The following is a 22988-nucleotide window of genomic DNA, read 5'->3' as shown; positions in this document are numbered from 1 at the left end:
GGTCACAGAGTCAGGCGCAACTTAGCAACTGAACAAGAAGTCTTAAGATCCTTGAGGGCAGAGTTCACAGGTCATTCTTCTTTTTTCCTTGCATGGCCATATTTCCATATATATTTGCCAGGTGTCTGCCATATGAGGGCTGAGAGTATAGTGGTAGACCAACATAAACCAACAAAGGGCCCTGATTCCTTGTAATCCTTAGTTGTCAACTTTTTTTTTCTAAGGTAACTTTATTCAGTTCTTGCAGGTCTTAGGCAAAGATAGGAGCCCTGTGTCCTACTGATAAGGAGTAAAACTACTGGCTGCCCCTTGCTGAAGACAGATTGATCTGGGAGGTGAAGGTTCACAGCCATCTGGACTAAGGCCCTGTTGGAAGAGTCTTGCTCCCAGGGCTCCACTATTCCTGCCTCCTGGAATGGTGTAAACAATGATTCACACCACGGCAGGCCTTTACGCTTTACTAAGCACATTCATCACACGCATCAGGCTTTCAGGGAAGGTCAGGTTCCAACTTGTTAACAGAGAATCACCTCCAGGTTACCAGACTTGCATCTATTTTGCTCAACACCTATCATAATGAACAAAAGTTTTAGACTTTAATGATGAATGTGCCAAAGAGAGGGCAGCGTGGGGGCTGTTTGACTCGTAGCAGAATACAGAGCCTATTTCGAAGTTCTTAGGCGAAAACCATTTCTGGGATTACGATTTGGGGCCAGGCTGTGAAGAGGAAAAAAAAACACAAAACCACCTTGTGCGCCCGGGCAGGGTGGTGGTGGTCCTCACTTCCTAGCTCACTCGGGTCGAAGTTTAGGTCGAGCCCGGCATGCAGGAAAAGGGGGTGAAGTGGGACTTTTCAGCCTAAAGGGAGTAGGGGGATGGGCCGGGCACTGGAGTGGGTTTGGTGGTGAATTCTGGGAATCCGCACCTGTGGAAGAGACGGTGCTCAACGTTCGGGGAGTGGCTGCGGGGCCGGGTCCGCAGGCGGAGGTGTGCCGCGGCGGGGGCGGGGCGGGGCGGGGCCGGGCCGGGCGCACCTGGGAGGAGAGGGGGAGGTGCGCGGGGCTGAGCCTGGCGGGGGCCGCGGCGCGCGCCAATGGGCAGCGGCTGGCAGCGCGCCCCGCGCCCGAGCCGCAGTCGCGCCCTCTTGCTGCCTGGCGAAGGCGCGGACGGCGCGCGGAGGCGAGCGCGGGGAAGAGCCGCCGGCGCCACAGCCGCCGTCAGGGCATGAGGATGGCCGTGGGTTCCGTCAAGATGCAGCCGCCGTGCGAGAGCCCGGCTCTGGCCGCCGTGGCGGCCGTGGCGGCGGCGGACGGCGCCCTGCGCCGCAGCCCCAGCGCGCGCGATCCGGAGCGCGAGCAGCTGCCGGTGCCTCCGCGGCCGCGGCTGCGGGACCTGCCGGCGCTGCTGCGGAGCGGGCTCACCCTGCGGAGGAAGCGCAGCGCCGCTGGGGGCCGGGTGAGTGGCCCGGTCTTGCGCGGCCGGAATGGGCGTGGGAGGAGCGCACGTGGAGCCCGCGCCCACCCTCCGGGGCGGCAGAGGAGGGCATCTGGAAGTTGGGGAGGTGCCGGGAGTGGGGCGCTTGTGCCGGACTAGGCAGAAGAGGGGCCCAGGAGAGCGGGGTCGTGGGGTGCCCCCCGCGGAGCGGCGGTTTCCCTCTCCCTTAGGTGCACCTGACTTAGCCCAAGCGCACCTGGATTCTGGCCGCGGACCGTGAGCATCGCCGGAAGAAGGGCCGTTTGCCTTTTTCCAGAGGGGGAGCTGCAGGTGTCCGGTGCCTAACGGCCGGCCCTGTCCCAACAGCGAGCCCAAGGCCCCAAGCGCGGGACCTCAGTTTTCAGGAGGCATGAGACGTGTGCACTGCTGTCGGACGCCTGGTTGCAAGCTTTGGGCACCGGCACTGGCTCTGGCAGCCGCCACGGCCGAGGGACCGACGCCGGAGTTGGAAGTTCCGGGGCGATCTTTAGCTCCTGGGCTCTCCAGTCGCCAGCACTTAGTTCTCGGCGACGCCCCCAGAATCTTAAATATTGACTTCCTGCTGGTGTGTTCGGTAGGATTTCCTGGTGGAGGAGTGTCCCTCGTTGGGTTCTAAGTGCATCTAATGGCCCGAGCAGGTCAGACATGTTTTGTGGTTAAGAGAAGCGGGACGGCCTGGGATCTCTCATAAGTCACTCAGCAGGCACTACTGACTTACGGGTGTCCCTGCTCACCAGGGCCTTGGGCACCTTTGGGAGGTTTTACTTAGCTTTTAAAATTTTTGCATCATTAAGGAGACTTTACCAAGAAGGTACCACAAGGTAGATATTTTGGTCTGTAATTTTGAAAAGAAGTGGTTGTCGGCCTTAAAAGATCTTGCTGGGGGACTTCCAGCTCTTGAAAGAGATTCGTGAAACTTGAGTGTTAGGGAGAAACACTGGGTTTGGTATGGCTTCCTTTGGGCAGGAAAGGGTCTGAATTAATGTTGAGTCTTTGGCCTTTCTAGGCTGTGTACCTCCTTCCCTAAGAATTCTTCCCACATAGAGATGACTGTACATGATCTACCTTAGAAGGATGTTTTGAGGATTAGCTGAGCAGTAATAGGACATCTTTAGGTTCAATGACCAGGGGAGTTTAGGAATTACTGCAAATGACCTTAGCATGTGGTGTACAGGGTACAAAGAAAGTGAGGAAATGTGTCCCAAAGATATGATAGCTAAATAAACACAAAAATCAGAGACTTTCCAGGAGTCTAGGGGAAAGTAGGTTAAATCGTATTCCTGTTACCCTTGACAGTTACTTTTTCACTGCACGGAATACTGAGGACATGAGGGCAGCCAGGCAGTCTGTGAGGAGGATTGCCCAGGGTTTCTGTGTAAATAGATCTGGAATGTTCATCTGCATAGAGACTTGAATTTCCCCCTGTCTGGGATGATGTTGTGGTGTACCTTGCCAGAATACATATTTACTCTTATTAATTATTTTGAATGTGGTTACTTCAAATAAGATATACTTTATTAGCCCTTCTTTGGTTCTAATATTGTATTAGTTCTCCTTGTGACATTCCAAATACATTTCATAAGTGCAGGGCCAGTTTTTTTTTTTTTTTTAGTTGGGGGAAGATTGTCAAGTTTTCCAACATTGGAAACCCATAATTTTCAACTGTTTTCCCTCCTTTGGCTCTGGAACCACCTTTGTGATCATGGAACCTTCCCATCAAAGGAGTTGGAAAGGGTTTGAAAGAAAGAGAAAAATAGGTGAAATATGTATTAGTTTGTTCAGGCTACCATAAAAAAATACCATAGACTTACACAACAGAAACGTATTTTCTCACAGTTTTGGAGGCTGAGAAGTGCAAGATCAAGGTGCCTGCATATTTAGTTTCTGGTGAGAACACTTCCTGGCCAGTAGACAGTCACCGTCCCTCTATGTCCTGATGTGAGCATTCCTTGGCGCCTGTGGAGAAAAAGAGATGGCCTTCTCTCTCTTTTTTGTTTTTTTAAACTGAAATATAGTTGACATACAATATGATGTTAGTTTCAGGTGTACCACATACTGATTGGTATTTGCATACATTAGAAAATGACGTAATGATGTAATGCTAGTTACCATCTGTTCCCATACGAAGTTATTACAGTATTATTGACCATATTCCTTATGCTGTATATGACATCCTCATGGCTTATTTATTTTACAACTGGAGGCTTATACCTCTTAATCTTGTTCACCTGTTTTGTGCCACCCCCATCACTTGTATCTCTACTTTCATTTTGTTTTGGTTTTTAGATTCCATATGTAAGTGAGATCATCCAGTATGTTTTTCTCTAGCTTATTTCACTTAACATAATACCCTCTAGATCCATCTATGTTGTCACCAATGGTAAGAATTCATTTTTTTTTAATGGCTGAGTAATCTTTCATTATATGTATATACCCCATCTTCTTGATCCATTCATTCATCAGCAGACACTTCACTTACTTCCATATCTTGGCTGTTGTAATAGCATGGCAGAGAACATAGGGGTGCATATATTTTTTCCAATTAGGGTTTTTGTTTACTTTGGATTAATACCCACATGTGAGATTCCTGGATCATATGGAAGTTCTATTTTAATTTTTTGAGGGATAGCCATCCTGTTTTCCATAGTGACGGTGCCAATTATAACCTTAACCAGTGGTACGGGAGGATTCCCTTTCCTGTGTATCCTCACCAGCACTTGTTGTTTGCTGTCTTTTTGATGATAGTCATTCTGACAGGTGTGAGGCGATATCTCATTGTGGTTTTGGATTGCGTTTCCCTGATGATTAGTGATGTTGAGCATCTTTTCATATGCCTGTTGGCCATCTGCTTATCTTCTTTGGAAAAATGTCCCTTCGGGTCCTCTGCCCATTTTTTTTTCTTTTTTGATGTTGAGTTGTATGAGTTGTTTGCATATTTTAGATCAACTCCTTGTTGGGTATATCGATTGCAAAAAGTTTACGTACTCCCATTCAGTAAGCTGCCTTTTCGTTTTGTTGATGGATTCTTTCACTGTGAAAAAGCTTTTTAGTTTGATGTAGCCCCTTTTATTTATTTTTTCTTTTGTTTCCCTTGCTAAAGTTTATGTAAACACCAACGTTAAGAAAGTTTCATTGGCTATTTGCAGTGAAGGAAAGTGGGATACCAGGAAGGTAATTCTGGCGTTCACCTAACTACAAAAGGACGCAGGTTTGAATGACAGGTTTGAATGAGTGGAGTCGGTGGAAACAGGGAGAGGTCAGATGTTAGGCATTATAAAAGAATGCTCCTCGGGCCTTGGACATGTGTTAGAAGGAGTAGAAAATTACTTCAGATGGTGATACAGATTGTATTTTACCAAAATGACCAACACAGTATCTCCTAACCTCAAGATCTTCTGCAATACAATCTTGCTGCTCTCCCATGAAGCGAACAGGGTTTCTTTCTCCATCTCCTTGAACCTGGGCTAGCCCTGAGACCATTTTGCCAACGGAATCCAGCAGACCTAACACTGCCAGTTCTGTAAGTTGCCCTTAATTAACCTGATAACTTTCACTTCCTGCTCTCTTGGGATGCTCCCACTCAGAGAGACCAGCTTCTTGTGAAAAGCCCAGTCTATACAGAGGTGCTCTGGCAACTGAGCTCCCATCCAACAACCAACATAATTGCCAGGCATTTGGAAGCTGTCTGGAACCTCCAACCCAGTCAAGCCTTCCTGTGACCGCTGTACTAGTCCACATCTGACCGTAACCACAGGGAGAAGCCAAAGCAAGAACTACACAGTTGAGCCCAAGCAACCCACCAGACTATGAGAGTTAGCAACAACTTGTTTTAAGGCCCGCAGTTGAGAGATATTTGTTACATACAGATGCAGGTTCAATCCCAGAGTCAGGAAGATCCCCTGGAGGAGGGCATGGCAATTCCAATATTCTTGCCTGGAGAATCCCATGGACAGAGGAGCCTGACAGGCTACAGTCGATAGGATTGCAAAGAGTTGGACGGGAGAAGTGACTAAGTATGCATGCATGTTCAGTTCAGTTCAGTCGCTCAGTCGTGTCTGACTCTTTGCACGTTACATACTAGTAAATGACCAAAACACATGGTTTAAAAAACCATGAAAAATATACTCCTTTATGAATTGAAAAAAAGGAAATTTATATTTCTATTTGCATGTATGTGAAGAAACGTGAAGTTTCTTGCAAGTGGTTGGAATTGGCTACATGAGGAAAGGAAAGAAGGGAGATTTTTTTTTTAAAGTATAACTTTTTTGTTTTTTTTTTTTAAACAGGAAAACATACTACCTATTCAAAAAATTGTTTTAAAAAATGGCTCTGGATTTAGAAAAGTTAGGAGGTAGGGGGAGCTGATTTGAGAGAAGCCTCCCCAACCCCGCCCAGTGAAAATCTGACCAGCAAGAACAAAGGATGAGCTGGAGCCCAAAAGAAAGGACAGGAGCAATGGTGATGCTGGGGTCCAAATATCTGATAGTAAAGGATGGAACTGGGCTGGAGTACTCAGAGGACAGAGAGGAGCAGAGACAGAGCCAAAAAAGTATTGCTAGACTGATAGCAAAGTGTACTGCCTATGTTTTCTTCTAGGAGTTTTATGGTTTCAGATCTTATGTTTGTAAGTCCTAAATCTGTTTTGAGTTTGTATATGGTGTGAGAAAGTGGTCCAGTTTGATTATTTTGCCTGTAGCTTTCCCAACTCTATTTATTGAAGAGGCTGTCTTTCCTCTGTTGTATGTTCCTCATTTGTCATAGATTAATGTGCTGTATAAGCATGGGTTATTTCTGAGTTCTCTATGTGCCAGTACCACATTGTTTTGATATAGATACTGGCATCTGTGTATCTCTTTTTGTACCAGTACCATACTATTTTAATGACTGTAACTTTGCAATATAAATTGTTTGAAATCAGGGTATGTGATACCTGGAGCTTTGTTCTGTCTCTTAAAACTCGCTTTGACTATTTGGAGTCTTTTGTATTTTCATACAAGTTTTAGAATTTTTTTGTTCTGATTCTTCAATCTCTCTCCTTTTCTTATAAGGCCACTAATTCCATCATGGAGGCAGCACCCTCATGACCTATCTCACCCTTAGTACCTCCCACAGGCCCTCCAAATACCAGGATCTTGGGGCTTATGGCTTCATTAATTTGGGGGGAACACAAATATTCAGTCCATAACAGAAGTGTTTGAAGGAAAGAGAAAAACACAAGCAGTGTGTATCAAACCAGTGGGTGACTTGTAAACACCTGGGGTCATGGGTTAGCCCCTTGGTTAGGGCAGTGATATTAATGCAAGTAAATCATGGCTAAGCTCTTTCTGTGGACCTTCAGTTTTGTATGTCATGAGCTGTACTTCTGGATTATAGCTGAGTGGTTATAGGGACAAGTTAGCACAGATTCATTACCACTGGTAAGAAAGTAGCTTTGTGTATTACACAAGTTGGTAGGAAAGTTTGCAACTTCTGTATTGACCAAGATCTGATTTAGGAATCTGTGTGGCCCTTGCCCATGCTGCCTTGGGCTGTCACAGATCTTAACAATCTGACATCAACTGTCATCAGATAAGCTCTTTGTGAGTTGTGTTGCCCAACCCAGGTGGCTTGTAGGCTGTCTCTTATTGGGAGAATATAAGCTGACATTCGATTGTTACCATAGAACCGCTGGTTCCTTGGTTCAGTCACTTATTGTCATACTGAATTCAGAATGCGAGCTGATTAAGACTCTTTGCACCTCTTTAGGCTAGGTGGAATGACTAGGTTTTTCTTAGGTACCTCCTAAAAAATCACTGGTAAGACAAGGCACAGATTGAATTTACACCAAAACCATTTAATTTTCTTTTTTAACTTTGTGTTGGGGACATGATGAAAGAACAATGTAATTACTTCCTACCTTTAGCTATTAACATTTTACCAATTTCTTTTCACTTATTTCTCTTTTCCCCACTTTTCTTTTGTGAGGGACTGGTGTATTTTAAAACAAAATCCTAAATATTATGTCATCTCACTCATTAGTGTTTCAGTTTACATCTCTGATAAGGACTTTGTTCCTTAAAAAAAAAGTGTGCCTTTCTTGCCTCAAATTTTAATAATAATTCCTTAACATAATTCCCATATTTAATTTTTCTCAGAGATGAGATCTTATGATTGGTTGCAACCAGGAATTAAGGTCCATGCATTATGTTTGGTTGTTAGGTTTTCAAATCTATTTTATTTTATAACCATCTCTTCCCCCCGTTTCTTTTTTCATGCCTTTGATGCGATGGAGATAGCAGGTCGTTTGTCAAGTAGAATGTCCACTTCTGGGGTCACTTCTTACTTGTGATGTTGTCTAGTTTGTTCATTTATTTTCCATGTTTCCTGTAATCTGGCAGTGAGATGTAGTGGCTTGATTAGATTCAGACTTAAGAGCGAGCATTCTTGGTAGGTATTACTGTGTATAATCTGTTGCATCGTGTCACGAGAGACGTGATGCCTCAATGTGTCCCTGTTTGAGATAACAAGAGTGATTAGTGGCTTCAGGTGGGGTCAACTTACCTTTCTACCTTTTGCCTAATGATTGTAACATCCCTGATAGTTGTAACCCAGATCCATTTCATCAGAGGTTGCAAAATGATGATCTAAACCTATCATTCCTCTTGCATTTATCAATTGGAATTCTGTCTATAAAGAATTTACTCTCAAAAAGAAACATAAAAATTTATCCTCATGAACTACTTGGGTCTTCTGAAAAAAAGATTATATAGGAAGGACAAGGGAAAGGCATGATTTTTTTCCCTTTTATCAATTTTCTGAGTTATGATTTAATGCCCTAACAACCAGTGAGTTTTTTTTCTTTTTCAAGTATCAGTAAGATCTTAGATTTGTTTGTAATTTGTTTGTAAATACATTGCATTTGTAATGTATTTGTTTCAACCCATTGAAGGCAATATTCTTTTTTTGATGCTCAGTTTATATTTATCTCCTGCATACTTCTTAAAAGGCCCTAGTAGTCTCTGATACCTTTCTTCCTTTTCAGCACAAGTTATTCTAAGCGTATCTTTTCCCATTTCCTGGTCCAGATTTCAAATCAGCCATTTTCCCAAGGAGTACTGATTTTTTTTCTTCTGAAAACCATTCATGTCCCTCAACTTTTGCCTCTTATAGTGGTTGAGTTTTTTTTTAACCTTCTTTTTAAGTCTTTCATCTTAAATTTTTGTTTCATTAAATATTCTTTTCATCAGGCTGTTTCTAAGACTGTCATTTTTTCCCTCTAATGAAATAACTGGTAGCTACATTCCCTCTTTCTATATATACTGTCAGAGCGCTGGGGCTGCCTTATTTTGGGCTTTGGCTGCTGGAATATTTTCTGCAGTGTTCCACCACTTTCTTCATCTCCTTGAAATCTGTTTCATTTGCCTCAGTCAGAATGATTCACCGATTGTGCCAGTTTGACTGTTCACCCAAGTCTTCCTGTGATTCTCAGCCTTTGGATCAATTTTCTCTGCCTTGACCTCTTCCCTTCAGCCACTCTTCACTCAGGCAGGGTCTCAGTGGCTCTTCAGACCTGAGAAACTGGAAGTTCTCTCTTTTTCATTTACAGTCTGTACCCTGATGCACGTGTGTGTGATCAGTTCAGTTCAGTTGCTCAGTTGTGTCCAACTCTTTGCGACCCCATGAATCTCAGCACGCCAGGCCTCCCTGTCCATCACCATCTCCTGTGATCAGTCATGTCCAATTCTTTGCAACCCCATGGACTGTAACCCACCAGGCTCCTCTGTCCATGGGATTTCCCGGGCAGGAATATCAGAGTGGATATTTGCCTTTTCCTTCTCCAGGGGATCGTCCCAAGCCAGAGATTGAATCCCACCCTGGTGACTCTCTCTCAAAGAACAAGGCTGCCCATTTCCTGTGTCTGAGCTGGAATGCTTCAGGCCTGGCTTACCACCCTCCTCCGCTGGAAATAAGACTTTGTTGATCGAGAAACACGTTCTGCTCCAAGTTATACCAGTATGGCCAACTTATAGTCATTTTATACACACATCTCATAAGCAAAGCATGTAGTTTCTTCCTTGTATTTAAATTAAAATCAGTGCTAACGCTTCATAGCACTTAATTATGTGCCTTGCAGGTTCTGGTATAAACTTTAATGGTCACTACAAGCCTCTGTGATAGACGCTTTTATTTGCATTCTACAGATGAGGAAGGGGGTTCTCAGGTGGTGGTGCAGTGGTGATGAATCCACATGCAATGCAGGAGACGTGGGTTCAATCCCTGGGTCAGGAAGATTCCCCTGGAGGAGGACAGGGCAACCCACTCCTTTATTCTTGCCTGGAAAATCCCATGGACCGAGGAGCCTGGTTGGCAACAGTCCATGGGGTCAAAAAGAGTTGGACACAACTGAGTGCACTTGTGTGCACTCACACATACACACACACACACAAATGAGAAAACTGAAACCTAGAGGTAACTTGCCCAAGATCACTGAGTGGGCGGGACAAGGGAGGTTTGAATGCAGCCAGTCTGGTTCCATAGTCCATGTCCTGAATTGACTCTCAAATGCACTGAGGACCTAGGGTCTATTTTTTTTTCCCCCTAAATGTCCATTGTTGTTGTTCAGTCACTCAGCAGTGTCCAATTCTTTGTGACCCCATGGACTGCAGCACGCCAGTCTTCCCTGTCCTTCATCATCTCCCCAAGTTTGCTCAAACTCATGTCCATTGAGTTGGTGATGCCATCCAACCATCTCATCCTCCGTTGTCCCCTTCTCCTGACTTCAGTCTTTCCCAGCGTCAGGACCTTTTCCAATGAATGCCCATAGGCTTTATAGTACCTGCTGGTATGACCTTACCCCTCTTAAGAATGGTCAGTACATGCTGTTGATAATGCCACACATTAACTTTTCTGTCATTGGAGCACACAAGGGCTTGTGATCCTTCTGAGATTGAGGTGGAGAGGTCGGGGGAGGGGAAATGCTGTGGTTATAGGTGTGTATGAAATTAAAAGACGCTTACTCCTTGGAAGGAAGGTTATGACCAACCTAGATAGCATATTCAAAAGCAGAGACATTACTTTGCCAACAAAGGTCCGTCTAGTCAAGGCTATGGTTTTTCCTGTGGTCATGTATGGATGTGAGAGTTGGACTGTGAAGAAGGCTGAGTGCCGAAGAATTGATGCTTTTGAACTGTGGTGTTGGAGAAGACTCTTGAGAGTCCCTTGGACTGCAAGGAGATCCAACCAGTCCATTCTGAAGGAGATCAGCCCTGGGATTTCTTTGGAAGGCGTGATGCTGAAGCTGAAACTCCAGTACTTTGGCCACCTCATGTGAAGAGTTGACTCACTGGAAAAGACTCTGATGCTGGGAGGGATTGGGGGCAGGAGGAGAAGGGGACGACAGAGGATGAGATGGCTGGATGGCATCACTGACTCAATGGATGTGAGTCTGAGTGAACTCTGGGAGTTGGTGATGGACAGGGAGGCCTGGCGTGCTGCAATTCTTGGGGTCGCAAAGAGTCGGACACGACTGAGCGACTGATCTGATCTGATCTGATCTGATAGTAACTAATAGTTACTAAGATTAAAGTTTGCAGTCAGTGTGTCCTAAGCAAAAAACTCCCAGGCCTATCGTCATCAATCCAAACAGTTTGTGAATTTATCCTCCTTACTCTTTTCTTATCTGCTTATGGTAGCCTGTCAGAAGATAAAGGTCATTAAGGGAGGCATGCATCTTCCAGGAAAGGTGAGTCAGATCAGATAGGACAGCACGTGTTGGTCTTATTTAAGAAACAGTGACTTCTGGCCAGCTCAAACTTTGAGTTGCAGGGCCACTACTCTCTATCCTCGCATGTTATTCTCTGAGCTCTTGAAGCCTCATTTTTTTCCGCTGTTGTGAGATACACTGTGGGTCAGGTTTTTCTGAGAATAGAGGCAATGTCTGGGAAGCTTTGGGCACCTTGCAGCTTAAATGTTTTCTTCCCCAGCTGTATGCTTATTCTAAGCAAGTGGACTTACATAGACATATTTATGGAAATCTAGGCATAAAAAATTTTGCTCTTGTATGCAGTGTCAGTTTCCAAGTTTTTAAAAATCGTGGTGTCCTAACATAGATTGAATATTTTAGGTAGTGTCTAAATACTGATACCATAACAAAACAGTCTGAGGTTCACACTTGCACTGTCTAAAATGGACTTGGCAGTAATTGGTAACTTGTGAAGCTAAAAATAGAAGGAAAGGTGGGAGAAAAGTCACTGGGGATGACTCTGAGTGCTTGTGACTTTCTTTTTGCCTCAATGTTGCATAACAACCCTGGTTAGGAATACTGATCATTCTAGTAACAGTATGTTATCAAGGAGTAATTTGTGAGAGGTTATAAGATTTTATGGGAAGGCAAAGTAGTTAAAATCAATGGCTGCCCCCACCATGGTTCATTATTGTTATAATAAATCATTTATTTATAAGTCGGTATGGAAAGGGAGAGTTCAGGGACAATATTGTGGATTCTGGCATGTCTTTATCAGATTGAAACCTCAGGAGTCCTCTAAAAGGAAAAGGTATTTTCAACTGTGAGAAAATTACCATCTAGAGAGGTTTAATAGCCTTCCATGATCACCCAGCTAAGAAGTAGTGCAGTCAGAGTGGGGCCCAGGACTATCTGATTACAGTATCTGTGGCCTTTCTGGAAAACCGTGTTGTCTAAGTGTGTGTGTGTGTGTCTGTCTGTGTGCACGCTCGCTCAGTCGCCAGGTCATGTCCAGCTCTTTGTGACCGCATGGACTGTAGCTTTGCCAGGCTCCTCTGTCCATTCTTTACCACTGAGCCACCGTACCCTGTTGTCTAAGACATGGATGTAATTATGACATGTTGAGCACTGAACCAGTGGGCACCCCAAGGAACTCCAGTGGTAGAATCCCTTAGTGTGTGGTATTATATAAAACGAGGGGTGCCCTAGGCATTTCAAGTTTAGTGCAAAACACAGCTTACTTTCTTTCCAGTGTCTTAAGCAAATGGCTTCCAGGATTCGTCTTTATCCACTTGCAAGGTTTGGTGATGGCTTGAGCAGCAGCAGCTCTTCGTCATCCCTCTGCAATACCAGCCATTGTTCAAGAAACAGGAAGGTTTAGGATGACTCATTCGGGAAGCCATTGCTCTGGAGATTTGGAAACTGGCTGCATATTGCAAATGAACTTGGAGATTTATATAAAGCAAGTAGCTTCCTTTTCTAGAAGACTGGAAGAAGAGGTAGAATGAGTTTCTGATAACCCAGGATTTACATTTCTGATGGTGACTTGTTTGATATTTAAGAAACATCTGATTAGGAAGTGGGAACTATGTGTACCTATCAAAGTAAAAGAATCCATTTACAATTGAATCAAGTCATTGAGAATATACAAGTGTCTTTTACTAAAATTAAGCTTTGGCCCATTTATCTTTTAATGGATGTGATTACCTGAAACAAATAGCTCTCTACTTTCCCCCCCACCCCAATCCCAGGCCTTTGCTGGAATCTGGGGTGGCACCCTAGAAAAAAGCATGTGCAGGCATAATTTTGCACCTCATTTCAGAGGGCTTGTGGATGTTCTGAAGCCTGGGTCACCACACACCCCTAGTTAGAAGGCCTTTCTTCTAGAAGCAGTACCATGGTTCTGTAATTATTTTACTTTTCATCTTGCCTTCCTCTAAAAATCTGGCATAGTGTCAGGTGCTCAGTCGGTAAATATTTCCCCAAATTAAAGCATTTTATTGGCTGGTTGAATTGGAAATTTATTCCCCTCAATTGCAGCGAAAGCTTCAGTGAGTCCTGGGAGGTGGTGGCCGTGGTGGTGAGAACTGTTATTATTTAACAAATTCTCATGTAACATTCATCATCTCGGGTTGTTTGAGGTACTTTAAGCGCGTTAATCACTGAATCCTCATAACAGCCGTGTATGACTGATGTTCTCTTTGTCGTTTTCTTGTCTGAAGTGGAGAATGAGGTTCACAGACACTGGCTAGATTGCCTGAGATCACCTATTAAGTGGAGGAGCCGGGCTTTGAACCCAGGAAATCTGGCTCTGTATTCCAAGGTTTACCTATTCTGCTGCATCCTTTCTCCAAATAAGAGAATGTATTTTCTTGATTACAATCTCTTTCTCTTTTTCATTTTATTACTTTTGAAATAGGGATGTTTGTTAATATGATCATTTAATGGAATAAAACTTTTTTCATTTCAAAACTATTATTAAATTGATAGTATATGTTAAAATTTGCTTCCCAGGTGGAGATAGTGGTAAAGAACTCGCCTGCCAATGCAGGAGACATAAGAGACTCAGGTTCAATCCTTGGGTCAGGAAGATCCTCTGGAGAAGGGCATGGCAACCCACTCCAGTTCTTGCCTGGAGAATCCAATGGACAGGGGAGCCTGCAGGACTATAGTCCATAGGGTCGCACAGAGTGGACATGACTGAAGAGACTTAGCATGCATGCCATCTTGAAATCTTGATGTCTTAAATTAAAGCTACAATAAGCCATGTTTTACTTTTTAAATGTAGCTGCATAGTTTATCTGTCGAAATATCAAAGTAAATCACAGCTTTAAAATCGTGCATCCAGGTCACTCACTTCTGGATCTTTCCTATGTATGTGTGTTACTAAACTTTTGTTTGATTTTCTCCTGTTAAAAAAATAAAATGATGCATACAAACAAAGTGTTAGTTACTCAGCTGTGTCCAACTCTTTGTGACCCCGTAGACTGTAGCCCTCCAGGCTCCTCTGTCTGTGAAATTTTCCAGGTGAGACTACGGTAACAGGTAGCCGTTTCCTCGAACCCGGATCTTCCACATTGCAGACAGATTCTTTACCATCTGAGCCACCAGGGAATCCCAATACAAACAAAATCCTTATCTATTTGTGAAATGTGAAAAATTTAATGAGTATATTAACAATTTATCTGAGCACTGATAATTGCTTAGGTAATGCTTTAAATGACAGAGGAGAATACATATAAATTTTTTCCTACATAAATGACAGAGGAGAATACATATACATTTTTAAAGTATTATCTTTAAAATAATGTTGAAGGTGAAATTATAGAAAGTTTATTATTGGTTCCCTTCAGTTTTTTTTTTTTTCCATAAAATTTAAAAGGTAAACTTCCCATATGAATTTCTTATTTTTTTGAAACTAACAGCCATGAATATACACAAATGCCAATAGAGTTTAGACTTTGTCTTTGATTCACTGTACACTGTATGGGAAGTTGGCAGATCTTACCTTCTGGAACTCAGTTAATCTTTTTTATGTTTTACCTGCTTTTTTCATGAGGCTTTGGCCTCTCCCTTGTAAAGTGCTTTTCTTTGTTTTTTGTACCATTTGTGTTATCTGTAGAAAAAACATAATTCAGGATTTCTAATAAAGGCAAAACAAACCTTTCTAAAGTTAGAGTCCAGAAACCCAGGGCTTCTGCAGTCTAGCTGGTTGTCTTCCTGTATTTTTTTCTAACTGGTCTAGCAACTCACTGCAGCCCCCTTGGTGCTTTTGCTGTTCAGTCGAATTTGACCTTGTCAGATCATTTACCTGCAGCTGTTCTGAGGTGTACATGCAAATACTTGTGATTGCCAAACACTTTTGCCTCTGGTGCTGACTGTAAATTTGTTTTACTCTCTCCTGCTACTATTGAGGGAAGTGAGCAGCTTATCACTTCTGCTTGGTCTAACACTCTATATGTTGACTGTAAAGAACAAACACTACAAATGGTACACTCCATCATACTGTGTTGTGAATTTATATATAGGTATGAAATCTTTTGTAGGAAAAAAAAAAGAAACTGTGTGATGTTGCTTTTAAAGAGTAGGGGAAGTATGATGCCTGTTTCAATCCATTGAAATAGAATTTGGCTTTGTTATAATAGAAAAGACATTTTTTTCTATGTTTTGTCATTTACCGGCTGTGTGAATAAGTCAGATAACCTTTCGAGTTAAAATGGAATGCTGGTATTCTATCATGCAGTTGATGGTGGCAGAGGGGACCAGTTTTCATTTCTTGGCCCTTGTCTGTACAGCCAAGGTCTTTCTCCATTGAGATGCCAGCTCAACCCCCAGTACACTTTGGGGGCATGTTTTAGGCAGAGGGAAAGATGGGTCTTAATATTCACCTCATCTCTGGAGTTAGAGAGCGGAAGATAATGATTTAATAGAAAGAACATTTGAAGGAGGAAGATTCTGATTACATCGAGAATCCATCATATCAAAAGAGTAAAAATGATGTTACCTATGAATTTGTTTCCAGAAGATTAAATCATTTGTTTGGCCATAAACAGAATTCTGGGAGAGGAGTCAGAAGAGAACGTGTGTCAGCAGCCCTTTGTATCTGGGGAGAGCTTACCAGGTGGTTTTATCTTCTTTTAGGTGAGAGGTTTGTTGCTGTTTCTTGTCATCAGGGAAAGCTATTTTTCAGATTCAGATTAGCACCAATATTTGTTTTCCTCTACTGTTTCAATTTTATGAAAAATCTTCAAATAGCACCCGCTGAAACGCTGAAATTTCTGCTCTTCTTGGCACATGACTTTTTTTAAAATAAGAAGAAGCCTGCTAGTTGTATTCTCATCTACCTCGAATATCCCACGGAGTTAGAGCTTAATGAAATCCACAGGGTCGGTTCATCAGTAGCTGGCTGTTCACACTGCCGTCACTTATATGAGGCTTGATATTTGCAGAATGCTTTCTCATACTGTGTTCATAGCTCTGAAGTAGGTATTCCTTTCTTATACAGACAAAACAAGTTACTGAGTTTTTCCATAGGCCACTTCTGTGAAGCAAAGATAGTGCCCACCTCACAGGGAAGGAGAGGAAGCAGGTTAAAGTGCACAGCACTTTTCAGACGAAACTGGTTTTGTGGAGAAGGCTTAGTGTGAGCAGCTGCTGTTCTCATCGCTGCCATCATCGTTGTCTCCTGAAATGACAAATCTGAGGGATTTCAAGGTCAAGCCCTTGGAAAAGCTGAAATAGATTTTATTGGCTATAGTGACTGCAACTAAGTAAGAAAACGGAGGCTCAGACATTGGTATCTTGCTAAAGGTTGTAGTGAGGAAGTTCAGGGTCAAGGGCTCCTTACACCTGAAGTGTCTCTGATAGATATCCATGGTCTGTCCCCCCTAAAATGTCAAAGATGGGGTCTAAAGGAGGACTCCTCAAACAGTAGCATATACCTACATGAGAATCCCTGAGAGCTTTTTAAAGCACAGATTCCCAGGCCCCAGTCTTAGAGACTTTGATTCCATAGGTCACGGATGGGGCCCAAGAATCTGCATTTCTGTGCAGTTCCAGGTGATGCTGATGCTACTGGGACATGGACCACACTTACACCAGTCAAGAGGGCCTTAAAAGTTTGATTCCCTTCAATGTCAGAAAATTGCCGAGGCCAGGAGTCTACCTGCTGTTCTGTTTGCCACCTTCATGATGGAAGGACAAGCTAAGATGGAAGACCGTGACTCTAAGAACTTAATTAGAATTAATAATACTGGAAACTCCCCCTGATTGGTTTCCACAAAGTAACTGGCAGTTGAAAAAGTCGTGAGCATTTGAAACACAAAGGGCCCGTGGCAGCTGGCCTACTGATTCTCTGTCCATCCCCTGTCCTCTCTGTTTCGTTCCAGTCTACACCTTGGAGCCTGCCCTCTGGATAGTCATCACTGGGGCTCCTGCCATGTGGCTTTGGTTTGGGTTCAGTCATTGGAAGGCCAGGGGAGGAGCGGAGTCAGGGGTGGGTGTCTGTGCCCTCTGCCGCTTCTCCTTTTCTGCATAGTGCCGGCAGTGCCTGTGCCTGTCTGTCACCAGCTTCAACAGGGCAGCCTCTCCTCCATTACTTCAGCTCTCTCCCGTCTCCAGTAGACCTGTGTCTGCCCTGGTCCCTCCTGCCTGTGGCTGTTAAAGGCTTGTCATTCCCAACCCCTGTGTTCTGCAGCCTTTCCTGCTGGCTCTCGGAACCTCGCCCACACACCGTTGATAGGCTGTCTTTTGAGAGGACCCTTGATTGATACTGGAGTGGAAGGAAGAGCTCCCAAAAGATGGGAAGAGTGATGGTAGAAGGTGTAGCCTTGGATGAAAAGAACATCATGAGTGGAATGGGCAATTGGTGGTGAAGTTTATGTCAAGGGGCTCCAAAATCACTGCCTATGGTGACTGCAGCCATGAAATGAAAAGACACTTGCTCCTTGGAAGGAAAGCTATGACCAGCCTAGACAGCATATTAAAAAGCAGAGACATTACTTTGCCAACAAAGGTCCTTATAGTCAAAGCTATAGTTTTTCCAATAGCCATGTATGGACATGAGAGTTGGACCATAAAGAAGGCTGAGCACTGAAGAATTGATGCTTTCGAATCGTGGTGCTGGAGAAGGCTCTGGAGAGTCCCTTGGACTGCAGGAAGGTCAAACCAGTCAATTGTAAAAGAAATCAACCCCTAATATTCATTAGAAAGATTGATGCTGAAGCTGAAGCTCTTGTACTTTGGCCACGTGATGTGAAGAGCTGACTCAATGGAAAAGCCCCTGATGCTGGGAAATATTGACGGTAAGAGAAGGGGATGTCAGAGGATGAGATCATTGGATGGCATCACTGACTCAATGAACGTAAATTTGTGTAAACTTAGGGACATAGTGAAGGACAGGGCAACCTGGTGTGCTGCAGTCCATGAGGTCGCAAAGAGGTGGACATGATTTGGTGACTGAATAAGACAATAAGAGGTGAGGAGTGCAGGAAAGGGGTCTGGCCTTTAAATTGATTCTGGGTCAATCACAGAAGGTCCCAAGAGGTCCCTGGTTGAGAAGCTACAACTGCTAGAATGTGACCCAAGTGTCACCCCTAAGCGTAAACTTGCACGGCGAGGGTTCAGAGGAGTTTTTTTATGAAGAATGTACATTCCTCTTTGACAATTGCCTAACAGTTTGTTTTTTCCTTTCCTGTCTCTGCTGTTTCCCCAGACACCCCTAGTGTTGTTAGCCTCTACACAGGAGTCATAAGGTCTTTCTGTGGCACTTGGATCTTGCTCCATTTTGTCACAGTGTACTGAACATATTCTGAAGTGCCTGCCAGAACTACATTCACAAAGTAACAACTAGTGGAATAGAATAACCACGCCTTCAGTTCCTTTGCCCATGGGTTCCAGTGATGGGCATATCAATAAGATGAAAAATGCTGTTCATGGTTTTGGTACTCAGCTACATCACCCTCTACAGTACCCTCACCATGAAGCAGGACCATAGCACAGACTTGTACCAATTCTGTGTGTTTATCGGTTCTTTTATATTGAAATGTTATGCCCAGGTTGAAACTGTTCAACAGCTTTTAGAGTTTTTTGGTAGGGGTGGGTAGTAAAGTTTGTCTTAATACTTTGTCTTAAATGGTTTAAAGATAAAACAGGTCCTTGATCTCAGATTTTCTGTTGTTACAATTCTTTAGGAAGAAGAAAAGTTCTCGAGGAAAAATGAATTCTGGAATTTTTTTCCCTCTTCTTTCTGTGTTTTCATATACCTTTGTGTCAGAAAACAGGACTTTGGGAGGGAGTTGGGAGTGTGACCTTATACAATTGAGGCAAATCATGGTGAATCATCTCGTGTTACCGTGGCACAGGTTTCAGGTACACGAGCCCTTTGTTTCTCCTGAATTTTCCCTCCTTTCTAGTTATTTATCCTGAGGGCTTGGTGGCTGGACACCCTGAGAAGATGAGACACAGAGGAGAGGATCCCAAGTCCACCAGGAAGGCCATGGTGAATTCCTTGATGGAGGCTGCCTTGACGTGGTGATGTGTGAGCGTCAACTGTTAGTGGAAATTGACCTGAGGGAATAAGGGGGTTCCTAGTGCAGATGATCCTCAGAGAGGCCATATCCTGTCCAGGGAACAAGGAGGAGGCCGGCATGGAGGAGGGGGGCCCCATCATAGTCTTCTTTTCCAGTCTCGCATCGTGGGATGAGGGTGGTTCTTGCTGATCTGCTTTGTTTCCACCTCCTAGGGTCGGGGTCCTCCCTATGCCCCTCCCTGGGAGAGAGCCTTTCTCTTGCCGGTATCTCCATCTCCGGTTTGGCCCCAGGAGATCTCTGGGAGCCCTCTCTGGTATTTTGAGGACTCACCTCCTTACTCACTTCCTTGGGATGAGCTAGGCATCTTCATTATCGGTTTGGTTTCCTTTGGCTCCACAGGGCCTGCTTTTCCCTCCTCCTCCCCCAGCTTTGTTCCCTAAGGCTGTTCTGGTGGGCTGTGCTCCCAGCTCATCTCCCGTGAATCAGCTCTCCCTACTGTCTAGTCTCCATGCTTCCCTGCACAGTCCTCCTGCTTCTTCATCCTTTTACATTCACCTGGCCCCAGCTGAGGGCTGTTTCATATAAACGGGGATGCCACAAGCCCCTTTTAGAAATCTGGGTGATTCAAACCCACTTTTACTTGTTAAAGGTTTCCTCTTTTTTAGGTGATTTAAGCTCTTACAGCAGTTATATCTACCTCTCTTCCTTAACTTCCCAGGAGAAGAACTTTTGCATGGGCTTGGATAACCACTGTCTCACTGGTCTGCACTGGGGGATGCAGAGTTTACAAACATTGTTTTCTAATTAGTTTTCATTTTCCAAACTACCTCCTTTAAATAGAGACTTCTGTCTTGGTCCAAAAGATGTGTACAAGAAGGTATTGCTCTGGTGAGAACTAAGGTTGTGAAATGCAAAATCAGTTTCATTCCTTAATGGCAGTAATAAATGTAGAACCTTCATTTAAGCAGTTAGCTTTGGGAGTACAAGGCTAGACAGATGACAAAATAAAGTGGATTAATGATTTTGTTAATCAGTTCTTTCACCACAGGCAGCTTCATAATAATCCTAGACTGCTGTCCAGTGAGTCATCCTCGCTTTTGCATTCCCTGATATCTTTTCTTCCTTCTAAAAATCTGTATAAGGTACCTATCATCTGATTTGTCAGGATAGTCTCGGTTTTGCAGCAATAACAAAAATACCACAAAATCTTTGCGGCTTAACACCATAGACGTTTATTTCTCGTTCACTGAAAGACCGTTTTGTGTCTGGGTGCTCACCACCGGGAGCTGTCCTCCATGTGGTGGTTCTGCCTCCATTGTAGGACATTTCTGCATCATCATCACCTTCCACTATGACTGCGCGATGTGAAGACAGAATGGAGAATTCCACAAGGGTATTTAAATACACCTCTCTGAAGGGTGTGTTGCTGACATCTGATTGGCTGGAGCAAGTCTTATGACCTCATTCACTTCAAGGCACGGGGGAACGTGTCCTCTTCCCAGGAGCTTTGAAGGAGAAAGGAGGCACAGATATTAGGAATGTCTACCTCAGGCTCCAGAAACTGAGAATTCAGAAATGAATAAAGGCATAATCCCAGTCTTTCAGTCCAGCTGGAGAGGTAAACAGGTTCATAGTATTACAATATAGTCTTATAAAACTGTACAAATTACAAATTAGCATGGTAATGACTGTGGTAGAACAGAAAGCACCTAAGAGCACAGAGAAGAGCGGGGCATCTACCTCCCTGGCCTGCAGACGAGGGAAAACCCTCCAGTGGGAGTGACATCAGGGCTGGGCTTGTTCTCCAGCTTGAGGTCTCCTTACCTTGGTGAGAGTGGTATCTGGCCTTATTTATGTGCTGCATCCCAGTGAAACTAACGTTTGGAATACAGCTCCAAGAAGTACGCTTATCTTTTCTTTAAGACCTCAAGAAAAAAGTGAAAGCAGGCTGTCAGTAAGAGAAAAGATCTGCCCGTTCCCATGAAAGATGACACACAGTGTCCTTCTAACAGAGGTTTGCAGGCACTATTCTACTGCTCCTAAGCTGTTATGCTCCTGACAGTTCTTTGATCTCAAAAATTAAACTTGCTGTTACAGTAGGAAAAGAGCAAAGCAGGTGTAAAATAATAATCAAGGTTAGTTATTAGGCAGCAAAGGTTGCATGTACTGTACTTTGATTTGCCCAGAGATTCTGTCACATTTTACATTAGATATAAATGTGAGTGGTGTGTTAACAGTGCAAAGAATTTGCTTTATAGACAGAAGGAGACAGGCTTGTCCTCAGATATGATAAAGCCACATCCTTACCCTCTTTCACTGCTCTAGCCCCACTGGCCTTGTTGCTGGTCATCCATCACAGTGGGCATTCTCCCTCCTCAGGGCCTTTGCACCTGTTGTTTTCCTTGTCTAAAGTCTTCTTTCTCCAGATACCTATTCAGCTACTTCAAGTCTTTGTACAAAGGCCATTCTCTTGATGAGATGTGCCAGGCACCCTGTTTTGGGTTGAGAACCACTCCATGCAGTACACATATGGGTTTGCGGATAGAATAATGTTGAGACTATATGTGGATAGGATCTAACAGTTAAGGTTGTAGTCCCGTCTGTTGACAAAAACATTTCATAAAGTTTAGTCTAGGTGTATGGGGTGCAGAATGGAGAAAGGAGAGGTTGAAGGCAGCAGAAACTGCTGAGAGCTGTTGTCCAGGTAGCAGGAGCCGAGGGCTGGTGTGAGATGGAGGTGTTGGGAGTGAGAGGTCTGAGGGTGGGGGAAGGTCAGGATGCTAGGATTCAGTGATTTCCTCTCAGTTTTCATGGGGAGCTAAAAATTAGCAAGGACTCAGAATAAATTTCTTGTGTTGAAAGGAATATGAATGTCAGAAGCATGACCAGACATGATGTCTGTTCTATACAGAAGGTCTCTTAGAAATTATGAGAATGTGTGTGTGTGTGTGTTTGAATGAAAAATTGAGTGTAAGTCAGCTTTTGTGATGAAAAAAGAGGGAAAGGGGATTCTTTTAAAATGACTAAGTGGTAGTGTTTGTTTTTAGGACATAGTTTGAAATTTCCACTTCTTGATTGGGGCAGAAGAGCTGAAGGGCAGTCTGCTCCCATTCTGCTGGGTCTCTCAGGGTTGCTCCTGCCTGTGACCTCGGGCAGATGCCTCCCCGCCTGCCCCTCCCTCCCAGCCTTGACCTCAGGCTACATCTGCTCATCGCCAGGTCTCCACCTTCAGTGCTGGCCAGCATCGTGCCAGCTGCCCTCCAGCCCCACCTCAGGTCAGGCGGGGGAAGGTAAAAGTAGGAGAGCTGTAGAAAGGAGAATGTATCCTTTAATCCTGTTTTTTACAGACACCTCTCTTCTTTCATCAATTTCCTGATAGCTCCTGCTTCTCACCCTGTAGGATGAGAATTTGACTCATTTATGTGAGCCCCATAAATATGTGTACCCTGCCTCCACGCCTACCTCCCTCTCGCCTCGGTCCTCAGGTAATTGAGTTGCTGCTGGGCCAGAGTTCAGAGGAGCCTTTTGTGTTCACTTATACTTGTCTCTCTAATTGGATTGGGGACCGAGTCAATCGGGGATTTGATTGCAAACAAGAGAAACCAACTCTGAAATTACTAGAAGGGGTTGTAGGTCATCCTACAGAATTATTGGAAGGCTGGAGAGGTAGGCTTCCAACAGGGCAGGAACCAAGGATGTTTGCAGAGAAGAAACCATAGAATGTAGACAATCAAGAGTCTGAGTGGGGACTTCCCTGGGGGTCC

At 44.0% G+C, this 22988-nt stretch overlaps 1 protein-coding gene across 2 annotated transcripts in view; it reads left to right on the top strand.

The window, feature by feature from the left end:
- Nucleotides 1-1106: 1106 nt before the first annotated feature.
- RAPGEF5 (Rap guanine nucleotide exchange factor 5) overlaps nt 1107-22988 on the top strand; it is a 236156-nt gene continuing 214274 nt past the window's right edge. Inside the window, exon 1 of one of the 2 annotated variants that reach the window (XM_044946529.2) lies at nt 1107-1455. In XM_044946529.2, the coding sequence (XP_044802464.1) occupies nt 1225-1455 (231 nt within the window). In that variant the 5' untranslated portion in view covers nt 1107-1224. The remainder of the gene's footprint in view (nt 1456-22988) is intronic. The other variant, XM_006074858.4, reaches the window with a different exon arrangement.

Source organism: Bubalus bubalis, chromosome 8 (genome assembly GCF_019923935.1).
Source record: "Bubalus bubalis isolate 160015118507 breed Murrah chromosome 8, NDDB_SH_1, whole genome shotgun sequence".
Taxonomy (NCBI): domain Eukaryota; kingdom Metazoa; phylum Chordata; class Mammalia; order Artiodactyla; family Bovidae; genus Bubalus; species Bubalus bubalis.
The sequence above is the reverse complement of the archived record's forward strand: the minus strand, read 5'-3'. Positions and strand labels throughout refer to the sequence as shown.